Source organism: Miniopterus natalensis, chromosome 16 (genome assembly GCF_054644295.1).
Source record: "Miniopterus natalensis isolate mMinNat1 chromosome 16, mMinNat1.hap1, whole genome shotgun sequence".
Classification (NCBI taxonomy): Eukaryota; Metazoa; Chordata; class Mammalia; order Chiroptera; family Miniopteridae; genus Miniopterus; species Miniopterus natalensis.
In genome coordinates this window covers 17466971-17480105 of record NC_142096.1, presented here as the reverse complement: position 1 = coordinate 17480105, position 13135 = coordinate 17466971, and the positions used below count along the sequence as shown (strand labels likewise).

The 13135-nt window shown below is 35.1% G+C and overlaps 1 protein-coding gene across 2 annotated transcripts in view; it reads left to right on the top strand.

Annotated features, from left to right (window-relative positions):
• The window catches only part of ATP6V1H (ATPase H+ transporting V1 subunit H), a 58547-nt gene that overhangs the window by 24724 nt on the left and 20688 nt on the right, over positions 1-13135 (top strand). For both annotated transcript variants that reach the window (XM_087825380.1, XM_087825379.1), the window contains 2 exons: positions 3212-3404; positions 11640-11818. In XM_087825380.1, the coding sequence (XP_087681506.1) occupies positions 3212-3404; positions 11640-11818 (372 nt within the window). The remainder of the gene's footprint in view (positions 1-3211; positions 3405-11639; positions 11819-13135) is intronic.

Here is a 13135-nt window from a genome sequence, read left to right as displayed (position 1 = left end):
AGATAACATAAATCCCATAGTGTGCCTTAGGTTTCAAAGACCTGTGTGATAATAGCAAAATAAATTGAATTTTATTCTATTCACAAAAAGTAGAAATTCTTTGTGTTCTTTGGAAGACTGGTAAGAGAATAAGAGTCACGAAACAGCAATTTCTCCCCCGCCCCCCCCCCCTTTTTTTTGTTGGTCACTTATGTTAAGACTTTCTATTTATTTATTTAATTCATTTATTTATGTTAAAAATTTTAATGTTAACATTATTGCAGGTTTCCTGCCTTTTGCCCACCTGCACCCACCCCTGCCTCCCCCTCCCTTGGCCTTCACCCCACTACTGTCTCTGTCCATGGAGTATGAAGTATGTTTTTTAGCTAATCCCTTCACCTCCTTTATCCAGCCACCCCTATCCCCCTCCCCTCAGACATCGGCCAGTCTGTTCCATGCATCCATGCTTCTGGTTCCATTTTGTTTGCCAGTTTATTTTGCTCATTAGATTGCACATATTAGTGAGATCATATGGTACTTGCCTTTCTCTGACTGGTTAATTTTGCTTAGCATAATACTCTCCAGGTCCATCAATGCTGTCACAAAGGGTAAGACTTCCTTATTTTTTACAGAGCTTAGTAAATGTACCACAGCTTTTTTACCCACTCATCTACTGGTGAGCACTTGGGCTGTTTCCAGATCTTGGCAATTGTAAATAATGCTGCTATGAACATAGGAGTACATATGTTCTTTCTGATTGGTGTTTCAGGATTCTTAGGATATATTCCCAGAAGTGTAACGGCAGTTCAATATTTAATTTCTTGAGGAAATTCCAGACTGTTTTGCACAGTGACTGCACCAGTCTGCATTCTTACCAGCAGTGTACTAGGGTTCCCTTTTCTTCACATCCTTGCCAGTGCGTGCTGTTTGTTGATTTATTGATAGCTGCCATTCTGACAGGTGTGAGGTGATACCTCATTATAGTTTTAATTTACATCTCTCTGATGATTAGTGATGTTGAGCATTTTTTCATATGTCTATTGACCATCTGTATGCCCTCTTTGGAGAAGTGTCTATTCAGGTCCTTTGTGCATTTTTTAATTGGATTGTTTGCCTTCCTGGTGTTGAGTTGTCTAAGATTTTTATATATTTTGAAAATTAACCCCTTATTGGATATATAATTGGTGACTGTGTTCTCCCATACAGTGCTTTTCTTCTCATTTTGTTAATGATTTTTTTTGCTGTGCAGAAGGTTTTTAACTTGACATCAAGTTCCATTTGTTTATCTTTTTCTGAGTTACCCTTGCCCTCAAGATATATCAGCAGAAATATTGCAGCAAGAGATGTCTGAGATTTTACTGCCTATGTTTTCTTCTAAGGTTTTTATGATTTTGAAATTTACATTTAAGTCTTTTATCCATTTTGAGTTTAGACCATAGAGGGAGGTGTACTACTGCCCCTGAGCTCAAAGCAGGGGCCTTATAGGTCGGGGACCCAGACAGCTGGTGCTGCTGTGTCTCTGAGGGTGCACAGTGAGGCTTGTTCTGCCAAAGCTGTTGCAAAATGAATTCAGCTGCTGCCATGGGAAAGAACAGTTGCTACCAGAGTGAAGAAACGCTGCTGAGTAATACAGGAACGGGAAGCCAAAAGGAGACACTCCCTTCTCCCTCCATCCTTGCAGTCAGCCTCTAGCACCTCCTATTGGCAGAACCAGCTGGTAAAGCAGAAATGTGGCTTGAAGTCTTAGCAATAGCATCACGAAGTGTAGAAGCCTTACCTTAGTAACTGGAAGAATCAGACAGCACAGGAAACCAGATATTAGGGTGTTACTAGAATAAAATTACATGATTTTACAGATGTTGAAATACTGATGTTAATATTAAATAAATGCTAGTCTTACATAACACCCAAAATAGAAAAGACTCAAGGGAGAAATCATTCATAAGAAAATTAAGGGCAACTTAGCAAATTTATAACTAGTATACAAATCACAGAAATGGAGAAATGGTGCCAATGTAAACCTTCCACTAACTTAGTAGTTATAGATTGTAAAATTAGATTTACAATTTGTTTATATTAATAGACTTATTTTTTAGAGCAGTTTTAGGTTGACAGAAAAATTGAAAGTGCCAAGTTCCCATATATACCTGCCCTTCCATAGTTTTCTCTGTTATTAACATCTTGCATTCGTATTCTACATTTGTTTCAGCTGGTGAACCAATGATGATCTATTCTTACTAACTGTGGTCCATAGTTTATATTAGAGTTTGTTCTTTGTGTTGTACATCCTAGTCATTTTTTAGTGGCCTAATTTGATAGTTTGTTCTTCCTTGTGTGAATGAGGCATTCCCCAGGGCAATTACCTTCGTGCTCTTTCTTGGTGTAAACTCTTTCATTTCCATTAGCTTTCCCAGTTTTCATGTCAGTAAAATGAGAGGTTGAACTAGACACTTCTCAGGCTCTAACCCCCCAATTCAGTGATTGGCTATGTCAAATTTAGATTCAGCCCGGCCGGGCATGGCTCAGCAGTTGAGCGTCCACCCAGGATCCAGGCGATCGGGGTTCGATTCCTGGTCAGGGCACATGCCCTGTTGCGGGCTCGATCCCCAGTTGGGGACACGCAGGAGGCAGCTGATCCATGACTCTCTCATCATTGATGTTTCTGTCTCTCTATCCATCTCCTTTCCTCTCTATGAAATCAATAAAGATATATTAAGAAAAAAAGAAATTATAAAGATATATTGTTTTAAAAATTTAGATTCATAGTGGGTTTTTGCCAAACTCATTCCTTCTTTTCTCTCTGAGTTTCCTAAGTATTTTTAAAGCTATACGTGATCATCTTGGTTGTCCAAATTCAAAATCTTGATATAACATCTGACTTCACTAGGATGTGCACCTGTCGTGCCACCAATCCTGTTGATTTTAGCTTCTTTAATGTCTCTCGTGTTCTTTATACCGTTCCTTCTGCTGTATTGCAAGTTTGTGTTTCCTTCCTCATTGCTTCCCTGCAGCAGGCGGTGCTGCTTGAAGTCCTGTGACTCCTGGAGAGTGGGTTGAGTGAAGCTGTGCTGCAAGTGGTCCTCCCTGAGTAGGAGTCAAGAGTGCTTGTTATGGAAGGAAAGGAACCGAGGGCATAATTTCGTTCCATTGGTGCAGAAAGAATAATCAATTATTTCTTTTTTGTTGTTACACTGTCATATTAAATGTTTTCTTAATATGTGTTCCTTTACAGCATAATGGGAGTTTTGAGTAACAAATGTGGCTTTCAACTCCAGTATCAAATGATTTTTTCAATATGGCTCCTGGCATTCAGTCCCCAAATGTGTGAACACCTGCGGCGCTATAATATCATTCCTGTTCTGTCCGATATCCTTCAAGAATCCGTCAAGGAGAAAGTGACAAGAATCATCCTTGCAGCGTTCCGTGTAAGTGCTTTGTGCTAGTGTGTGTGCGTGGGTGGGTGGCGTTTTCACTGTGGAGTCCATTTCCACGTAGGGCCTTTAGCAGCTGGGAAAACATCACTTGTTCTTCGTGCACTTGTGAAACGCATCTTGGTGGACACAGAGTAAAAGCCACTGATTTGTATTTACGCCCTGGGGACTGGGACAGGTGGGAGGAAAGCTTTTAAGTGGATGAAATGGATGAGCTCTGGAATGCTTGTAAGAAAAGGTAGTTGCATTGCATTTGGACAGAGGAAATCCCCCCCCCCTTTTTGACCTATAACACATAGACCCAGACAACAGTGTGGTGGTAGCCTCGCCAGAGAAAAGGGGAGTAAATGGGGACAGAAAGAGGCTTTCCTTTGGGTGACAGGCACATGGTGCAGTATGCAGATGATGCTCTGTCCAGTTACAGACTCAATGTCACCTCAATAAACTCAATAAAAAAGGAAGCCCTTTTGTTGCTTCTGTTGTTACAGTGTTTTCCAAAAGACTATTCTTGAGGCTTTTCTCTTATGGGACCCTTATTGTGGTATGGAATTGTATTTCAGATTTTGGATCTACTAACTTGCAGTATTTCTGAGCAACTATAAATATATGTGGTAGACATATATATATTTCCATAATATATGCAAATCCAAGTTATTGGCTTCAGAATCTGCTTTTAACCATTATTTGTTATTGTGCTTTCTTTAAATAAACAACAAATCCAAAATAAAAAGTGTACAGATATATCAGAGACATTTAAATAGCATTGACATCACATCTGCCAACTGTAGTCACTTACATCTTTGTAATTTTTCTAAGCACATAGAAATAAACATATAAATAGGCCTGTAATTTTGTTTTGTATTTAAAAATAAAAATGGCATCATGTGATGCTGTTTTATAACTTTATTCTTAATACTATATAATGAATATGTTTTCATTTTTATATGTGTTTATCTTCAGTATTCTTTTTAATGGCTATATTCTACCATGTTGATGTAACGGGGTTTACTTAACCAGTGTTCTATTGATGGGCATGTAGGGTTTTTACATATGCTTGCCCACTTTAATGAATATTTCTGTTGGATACAGTTCTAGAGATGGATTTGCTGAGTATACTTTTCTACAGTTTTGATAGGTAATATCAAATCACCTTTCAAAAATGTGCAAATTTACATTTTTATCAACTATATATTGGAAATGCATGCTTTTCCATTCTTTTACTTGCAATTAATATAATCTTTTAATTGTTACAAAAAATTAGGTGAAAATGAAATTGTTTTAAATTTATATTCTGTTAATAATGGGTGGAGCTGAACATCTTTTTAATATTTTTATCAGCCATTTATATTCCTCCTATAAATTGCTTATTCATAGCATTTGTCACATTTTAATTTTTAAAATTTGATGTGTAATAACTTTTCTAGATGTTTATAGTTAATAATAATAGTAATAACTAATGTTTATTGAGAGTTTATTCTGTGTCAGGCACTGCTTTAATTGCTTTAAATGTATTATGCATTTAATCTCCCAAGAACCCCATGCAATGGGTCTGAGGTCACAAGAGGTTAAGTAATTTGCCAAACTGGCCAGAAAGCAGCAGAGCTGGAATTCAGACTCAGGCAGTCTGACTCATGATTCTGTTTGCTACTTTAGTTTGGTGGTTTTCTATGATTTTTTTCCTCTCTTTTCTCTTTTTTTATGTTTTGTGTCTCATCTCTGGATTTTTGTTTTGTGGTTACTATTAGGTTTGTGTAAATGTCTCATACATACTAGTGTCTTTTTTTTGTATTGCATCTTATGTTCTTTCAACGCTATGCGTTCAGGTCTTTTTCTCTTCGCTTTTTATGGTTTTGTCACAAATTATCTTTTATATGTTGATCATTTATTACCAAATTGCATTAACAATTAACATTTGTTGCAAAATACATGTTTAATATTCATTTCTGAAGTAGATTTGTAATTTCATGCTTCTGTCTATTATTCAAAGTTTTATATACTTTTGTCTTTTTGTTTCTGGTAGATCTCCTTTCAACATTTCTTGTAATGCAGGTCTTGTGTGGGGTAAATTCTCTCAGCTATTGTTTGTCTATGAAAGCCTTTATTTCTCCTTTATTTCTAAATGATAAATCTGCTGGATATATTATTCTTGGCTGATGATTCCCCTCTTTCAATATTTTGAATGTTTCCTTCCACTCTCTCCTGGTTTATAATGTTTCTGTTGAAAACTCTGATGGTAATCCAATTGGGTTTTCTTTGTAGGTTATAGTCTTTTCCCTGGCTGCATTTAGAATTCTTTCTTTGTCATTTATTTTGGACAATTTGAGTAAAATGTATCTTGGAGGTCTTTTTATGTGAATATAATGAGGTGTTCTGTTAGTGCCCTCTATTCTAAAGTCAGGTTCTTTCCATAGGCTTGGAAAGTTCTCATCAACTATTTATTTGTGGAGGCTCTCTGATCCTTTCTCCCTCTCCTATCCTTCTGGTATAACCATTATCCTTATGTTGCTCTTTCTAATGGAGTCAGATGGTTTCTATAGAGTTCTTCATTATTTTTAACTCTTCTTTTTTTCCTGCTCTTGGGTCATTTTTAGATTTTTATCTTTGAGCTTACTAATTTTTCCATCTGTTCTGCTCTGTTTCCAATGCTCTCTAATGCATTCCTCATCTTGTTTATTAAGTTTTTCATTCCCAGAATTTATTTGGTTCTTTTTTATGGTTTCCGTCTCTTCGGTAAAGTACTTCTTTTGTTCATTAATTTCGTTCCTCAACTCACTGAACTGCCTTTCTGTGCTGTCTTTTATCTTGTTGAGCTTGTGCTTTTACCTTGTTGAGCTTGTGCTTTCTTTTGCTGAGCCTCTTCTTAACTGCAATCTGAAATTCTCTGCCATTTAAATCACAATGTCCTATAATTTTCAGTTTGGTTTTTGGAGACTTTTCATTTTCTTTCTGTGCTCCTGTGTTACTTTGATTGTTCCTGGCATTTGTTGGCTTGTTTCTCTGGCTGTGCATCTGAGGTAGTTAACTCTTTTCTTGTTTAGATACCTATTTGTTCTTAACAATTTAGTAAGTTGATAGGTAAGGCACTTTCTTTTGTTTTCTAGTAGATGTTACAGTTAAATTTTTGTTTTCTCTTCCTTACATTATTTGCGCCTCTGGGATTGTAGTGGAGTGTCATCCCTTTGGTTGAGGGATATAGTGGAGTCATCCCTTCTCCACAAGTACCATGCTTGCTGGTAATGTGGTGGGCCCCAACTACACATGTGGCCACTGTCTCTATCCCCCCTCTCCTCCTACCTCCTCTCCTTGTCTTTCCAATATGCTCCCCTTTAGATGTACTGATGCATGGATCGTTCAGGCATGTTTGTGTGTTGAGGAGAATATTCTTTGTTGAGTTACAGTTATTTATTGCAAATTCAAAGAGAGAAACAAAGGAGTCTTTTCACTTTGCCATGATGCTGACATCACCTTCTCTGGGCTTCTATTTTCTAATTTAGATTTGAAATTATTTAAAATAGACCCAATCTATTGGCAGGAATATTAGGTTTTTTTGTACTCTTCTGTGCTAAATTAGTGACAATACAATCATTAGGTGAGCATATTTAGGGCTGAAAATCAAGAGTGTTTTTAGATGCCCACAACTTTGATGTACATGACTAAGTTAAAATGGAGCCGTTAGGAAGGACATAGTTAAGCCTTTTGATTTAGACCATCCAATATGTGGAAAAAACCAATGTGTCCTTTTTTCTTTATATTCTATTCCCTTTAAAAAAGATTTCACTGATAAGTTTGTTTGAGGATGGTCTACTGATATATTTTTCCCCACATCCTGAAACTCAGGAAGGAAATTTTTGTGCTGAAGACTTCAGGAAGCTTGCTGAGCTGCTATGGGCTGAAGAAATCTAGCAGCTACTAATTACTATTTTTTCCACTTGACTGGATGAATTTATTTTTGAAAATGTCAATCTCACTTATTCATAGCAGGTGCTGAACTCCAGGTCTCTCCACATGTTATTCTATTGGTTAAACTGATTTGTCAGTCTTTAGTTCCTAATATAAATAAGAATGTTTTGAGCCTGTGACTGAGAAAGACATTGAAGTTCATATTTGTATTTTTGAGTTTTACATCTGTTGAGTTTTATTTCTCTTTTTGGCTCTGCTTAGTTAAGAGTATATATATCAGATAATGAGATAAATTATATTTTTACAACTGTATGATTTTTAGTAGAAAGGCTTAGAAAGAAATACCACCAAATTGAATTTTGATTTTCATTAGTTATATTAATCACAATGTTTAATTCACACGCACATATATATATACACACAGAGATATGTACATACATATACCTTCCTGTGCAGACAGTTCATAGCCATAATCCTTTCAAAGAAGCCCACTCTAGTTTAAATGTATGAGAATCTTTTGCCCACTGCTTTGACATGGAAGTAGTGCTATCAAAAATTTTTATTCCCAAGTTTATCCCTCATCCCTTATTACAGGAATCTTCCTATGTTGTTCATGAGATATGATGAAGTCTAATAAGACTGAGAGATTTTTAATCTTGGGGTAAGTTTTTTTAATACAGTGATGCCTCAAGTGTGGTCCACATGTCAGTGTAGTGCTATGAACTCTTGATCAGCAACCTTTAATAAGTAAGTTCTGTTGGCTGTCTGTATATCTTTTTTGGAGAAATGTCTCTTTATGTCCTCTGCCCATTTTTAAAAATCTGCTTATTTTTTTGTTATTGAGTTATATTAGTTCCTTAAGTATTTTGGATATCAGCCCCTTTTCAGATATATATTTGTGAATATGTTCTCCCATTCAGTAGGTTGTCTTTTCATTTTGTTGATGGTTTTCTTTGCCATGCAGAAGCATTTTAGTTTGATGTAGTCCCATTTGTTCATTTGTTGTTGTTGCCTTTGCCCCGCTGACATGGTTGGATTTAGTTCTACCAGCCATTTTACCATTTTCTCTCTCTCTCTCTTTTTTTTTTTTTGTTCTCCTGTCTTCCATTATTGCCTTCTCTTGGGTGAATTGGATCCTTTTTGGAGTTTCATTTTAATTTTTCTATTGGCTTTTTAAATATTCTTTGTGGTGTTTTATTTTTTAAAGATTGTTTTGATGTTACAATATACATTCTTAACTTCTTTTCATTATATTTAAAATTAAGATTATATATCTTATGTAAAATATATGTTTTTCCTTTTTTATATTGTAGTTGCCATATTATATTGTATCAACCTATGTTAGAAACCTTAAATACAGTGTTTTAACTCTTCCTTTAAATGGTCTTATTGTCCTTTGTATTTATCCAGCTACTTACCATATCTTCAACTTTTCCTTCTTTTCTGACTAGTCAGCTTTCCATTTGGTAGTATCATTTCTCATTTTCTACAGAATTTCTGTTAGCCCAGTGGTCAGCAAACCATAGTAGTTCGTGGGCCAAATCTGGCCTACCACCTGTTTTGGTAAATAAAGCTTTGTTGGAACACTGCTGTGCTCATTTTTAATGTATTTAGTATGGCTGCTTTAGACTACAACTGTCATAGATATTTCAAAGCCTAAAGTATTTACTATTTGGACCTTTGTAGAAAAAGTTGGCCAATTCCGGCTTTAGCTTATCTTCAGCTACATATCTGCTGGTCAACAATGATTTTAGTTTTCAATATCCAAAGATAATTTCATTTTACCTTTATATTTTTAATTGATATATATAACATTATATTACCTTCAGGTATACAACATATTGTTTCAATATTTGTATATATTGTGAAATAATCACCACGGTAAGTTTAATTAACATCCATTACCACATACAGTTACAAATGTTTTTTTTTTCTTGTTATGAGAACTTTTAAGATTTACCTTCTTAGGAACTTTCAAATGTACAATATAGTATAATTAACTATAGTTACCATGCTGTACATCATATCTGCAGGACTTATTTATTTTACAATAAAATAAATTTTATCCACTTCTCACTTCCTGCTTCTGGCAATTACCGATCTGTTCTTTATTTCTATGAGTTCATTTTTTTAATTTTAATTTTTTTGTTTTTAGGTTCCACATAAGTGAGATCATACAGTATTTGCCTTTCTCTGCCTGACTTTTAAAACTTAGAATAATGCCTTAAAGGTCTATCCATGTTGTTGCAAATGGCAAGATTTCTTGCATTTTTATGGCTGAGTAATTTTCTTTATATATTCATCTTTAATGGACACTTCGATTGTTTTCGTATCTTGGTGATTGGGAATAATGCTGCAATGAACATAGGGTGCATATTATCTTTTCAAGTTAGTGTTTCTCTCTTTTTCAAGTTAATACTCAGAAGTGGAATTCCTGTATCAGGTGGTAGATATAGGTTCAATTTTTTGAGGAACCTCTGTACTGTTTTCCACGGGTTCCACAGTAACCAGTTTATATTACCATTAACAGAGCACTGGTGCTCCCTTTTCTCCACATCCTCGCCAACACTTGTTATCTCTTGTCTTTTTTATGATAGCCATCCTGACAGGTGTGAGGTGATATCTCATTGTGGTTTTGATTTACATTTCTCTGGTGCTGAGTGATGTGAAGCACCTTTTAATGAACCTGTTGGCCATCTGAACATCTTTGGAAAAATGTCTATTCAGATCCTCTGCCCTTTTTTTAATTGCCTTGTTTGTTTTTTTGTTGGGTTGTATGAGTTCTTTATATATTCTGGATATTAACCTCCTTATCAGATATATATTGTTTGCAGACATTTTCTCCCATTTTGTAGGATGCTTTTGCATTTTATTATTTCTTTTGCTGTGCAGAAACTTTTAGTTTGATGTAGTTCTACTTACTGATTTTTACTCCTGTTGCCTGTGATTTTGGTGTCCTAACCAAAAAATTATTGTCAAGACCAGTGCCAAGGAGCTTTTTCTCTGTTTTATTTTAGGAGTATGTCAGTTTCATGTATTTAAACAGTTTTGAGTGAATTATTGTGAGCTGTGTAACAGTGGTCCAGTTCCCTTTTTTTTTTTTTTTTGCATGTGGTTATCCCATTTTCCTAATGCCATTTATTGAAGAATATTCTTTTCCCATTGAGTATCCTTGGCTCCCTTCTCAAATATTAGTTGACTGTATATGTAGGGGCTTATTTCTAGGTGCTCTATTATGTTTCATTACTCTGTGAGACTGTTCTATGACATTACTGTACAGTTTTGATTACTATAGCTTTGTAGTTTAGTTTGAAATCTGGAAGAATGATGCTTTCAGTTTCATTCTTCTTTCTCAAAATTGCTCTGGCTATTTGGGATCTTTGTAGTTCCGTATACATTTTAAGATTTTTTTTCTGTATCTGAAAAATGCCGTTGGATTTTGTTAGGGATTGGTTACACTAATTTCCATATGCTAAGCTAATTCTCTTTCTGTGTTTATTTGGCATAATTAATAGGACTATAACTTGATTACAGAAATAAACAAATTTCAATTTTTGGTACAGTTGATTTGGAATTAATGGTTATTATAGGATTTTTATTATTATTTATTATTTTTATTTTTTTAATGCAGGCATTTACCAACTTGGTGAATGGTAGCTTTCTTAGGAGTTTGCTTTTTCTTGTCCCTAGGCCTAAACATGTTCTTTGCTCAGAAATATTGGTTTATTCAGTGAATATTTTATCTGTATAAATATCTAGATTCCTTGCTGTTTTCATAAATACTCTTAAAAATAAAAAAAAAATAAAAATCATAGGAGAAAAACTAGGGACTTTGCCTGAATGTCAAAACTTTTCTGGTAATTGTTCAAGCAAGAGAGTTTTTTATTGTTGTCCTTTCTGCACCTGTAGGTTGATTGAAGGGGGGGAAAGGTGACTGAATGGAAACTAGAGAAATACTTGAAACATTCTTTGTTAGTATACTAAGTGATCTTGGTGGCCAGTGAATGGAGAGTTCACTGTAGTGTGCTCAGGAGCAGGCTGTGGGAAAGGATTGTGATGGATTTAATTATAACATGTTCAGTATTTTGAGGCTTGTATGGGTCAACAATTTAAAATGTTTAGTAAGCCAGTAAGTAAGCAAGGAATCAGAAGTACATTTCTGATGTGAACAGATGCTTAGGAAAGAAGTAAGGATTTCGATACACTTGAAGGTGATAGTTAACCTGTCAATAGGGGGAGGAGGAGAGAGGGTGTAAAAGTAAGTGCAGAGCTCTGAGAATATCCCATAACAAATTATGTAGTTTCTCATTATATCTTTGTCTAAATCAGAACTTTTTAGAAAAATCAACTGAAAGAGAAACTCGCCAAGAATATGCTCTGGCTATGATCCAGTGCAAAGTTCTGAAACAGTTGGAGAACTTGGAACAGCAAAAGTACGATGATGAAGATATCAGTGAAGATATAAAATTTCTTTTGGAAAAACTTGGTGAGAGTGTTCAGGATCTTAGGTATGCTATTTTTAATTCTCACAAGCTAGAGATATTGGGCTTTGTTTGACTTTTTTAGTATCTTAAGGAAAATTAAATTTGTTACTAAATATAAATTCAAAAGATTTCACTAAAGCATTATGTCTTCTATTAAATATTTGGAGGGTAGGGCAGACTGGCTCATCACCATGGTAACAGTTGGTCAGAGCTGTGTGTCATTTCTTCTTTGGGAGGAGTTCCACCATTTTCTTTTTAAAATCAGACCGACTGTACTACCACAGGTTGTTGGCCCTACCATGGAAACCTTCAAAAATCTCCCCCTGGGTTAGAATTTTTTCAAGCAGTAATGGTTGTTAATTTTTGGAGGAGTTTTGCCCATATATGGAAAAATAGTATATTTTTTCTGCTTTTTTGAAGTTTCTGTTGGTTTATTTTTTATATTAAACGTTATACAAAGGATGTACATGAAGCAAAAAAAGAAAAGAAAATGCTTACACAGTACAGAAGGGACTCCATGCCACTTGCACCATCTTCCCAACCTGTTTCCATGCCTCTTCTCCCTGGCACATGTGCACCACACACACAGACCCACACACACACAGACAAATGGGATTCTGTGTATTCGTCTAGATTTGTTATTTTTTTTGTTTAATAATATCTTGCTGATCTTTCCCATTAACTCATATGTTCTTTGCTTTTTAATTATTGATACATTTTGAAAAGAGTTACTCTTAAGAAATACATCTTTTTCTATAGGTGGATTGGGTTTGGAAGCCAGGCTGACTCCAGTTTGAATTGTTTGGCTACTTTTTCCAATTGTTTAGCTACTTTTTCTAACCAAAGAATTACCTCTTCACTGTTGGTAATCACATTGTAACATATTGTACAGATATGTGTTTTTGTTTTTGTAATACAATATAGTAGTTTATAATGTTTATAATAGTATTAGAATATACTATTTTATTTTATGTTAAAGTAAGATACTTTTACATAAATTTGTATTAATGTATCTCGTGGTCTGGAAAATACAGTAAATATATGTGTATATATATATAATCTCCTTACCTGAGAAAATGTTTTTATTAATATTTGAGAGAAAGAAAGGGAGAGAAAGAGAGAAACATTGATCTGTTGCCTCATGCATGGACCTCGACTGGGGATCAAACCCACAACCTAGGTATGTGCCCTGACTGAGAAACCCACAAACTTTTGGTGTGTGTGTTGATGCTCCAACTGAATGTGCCACCAGGCCAGGACACAAATACAGTATTTTAAGAGGCAAGGTAGAAACTGTGCTAGATTATCAGATATTTTACTGATATACATTTATGTATACAT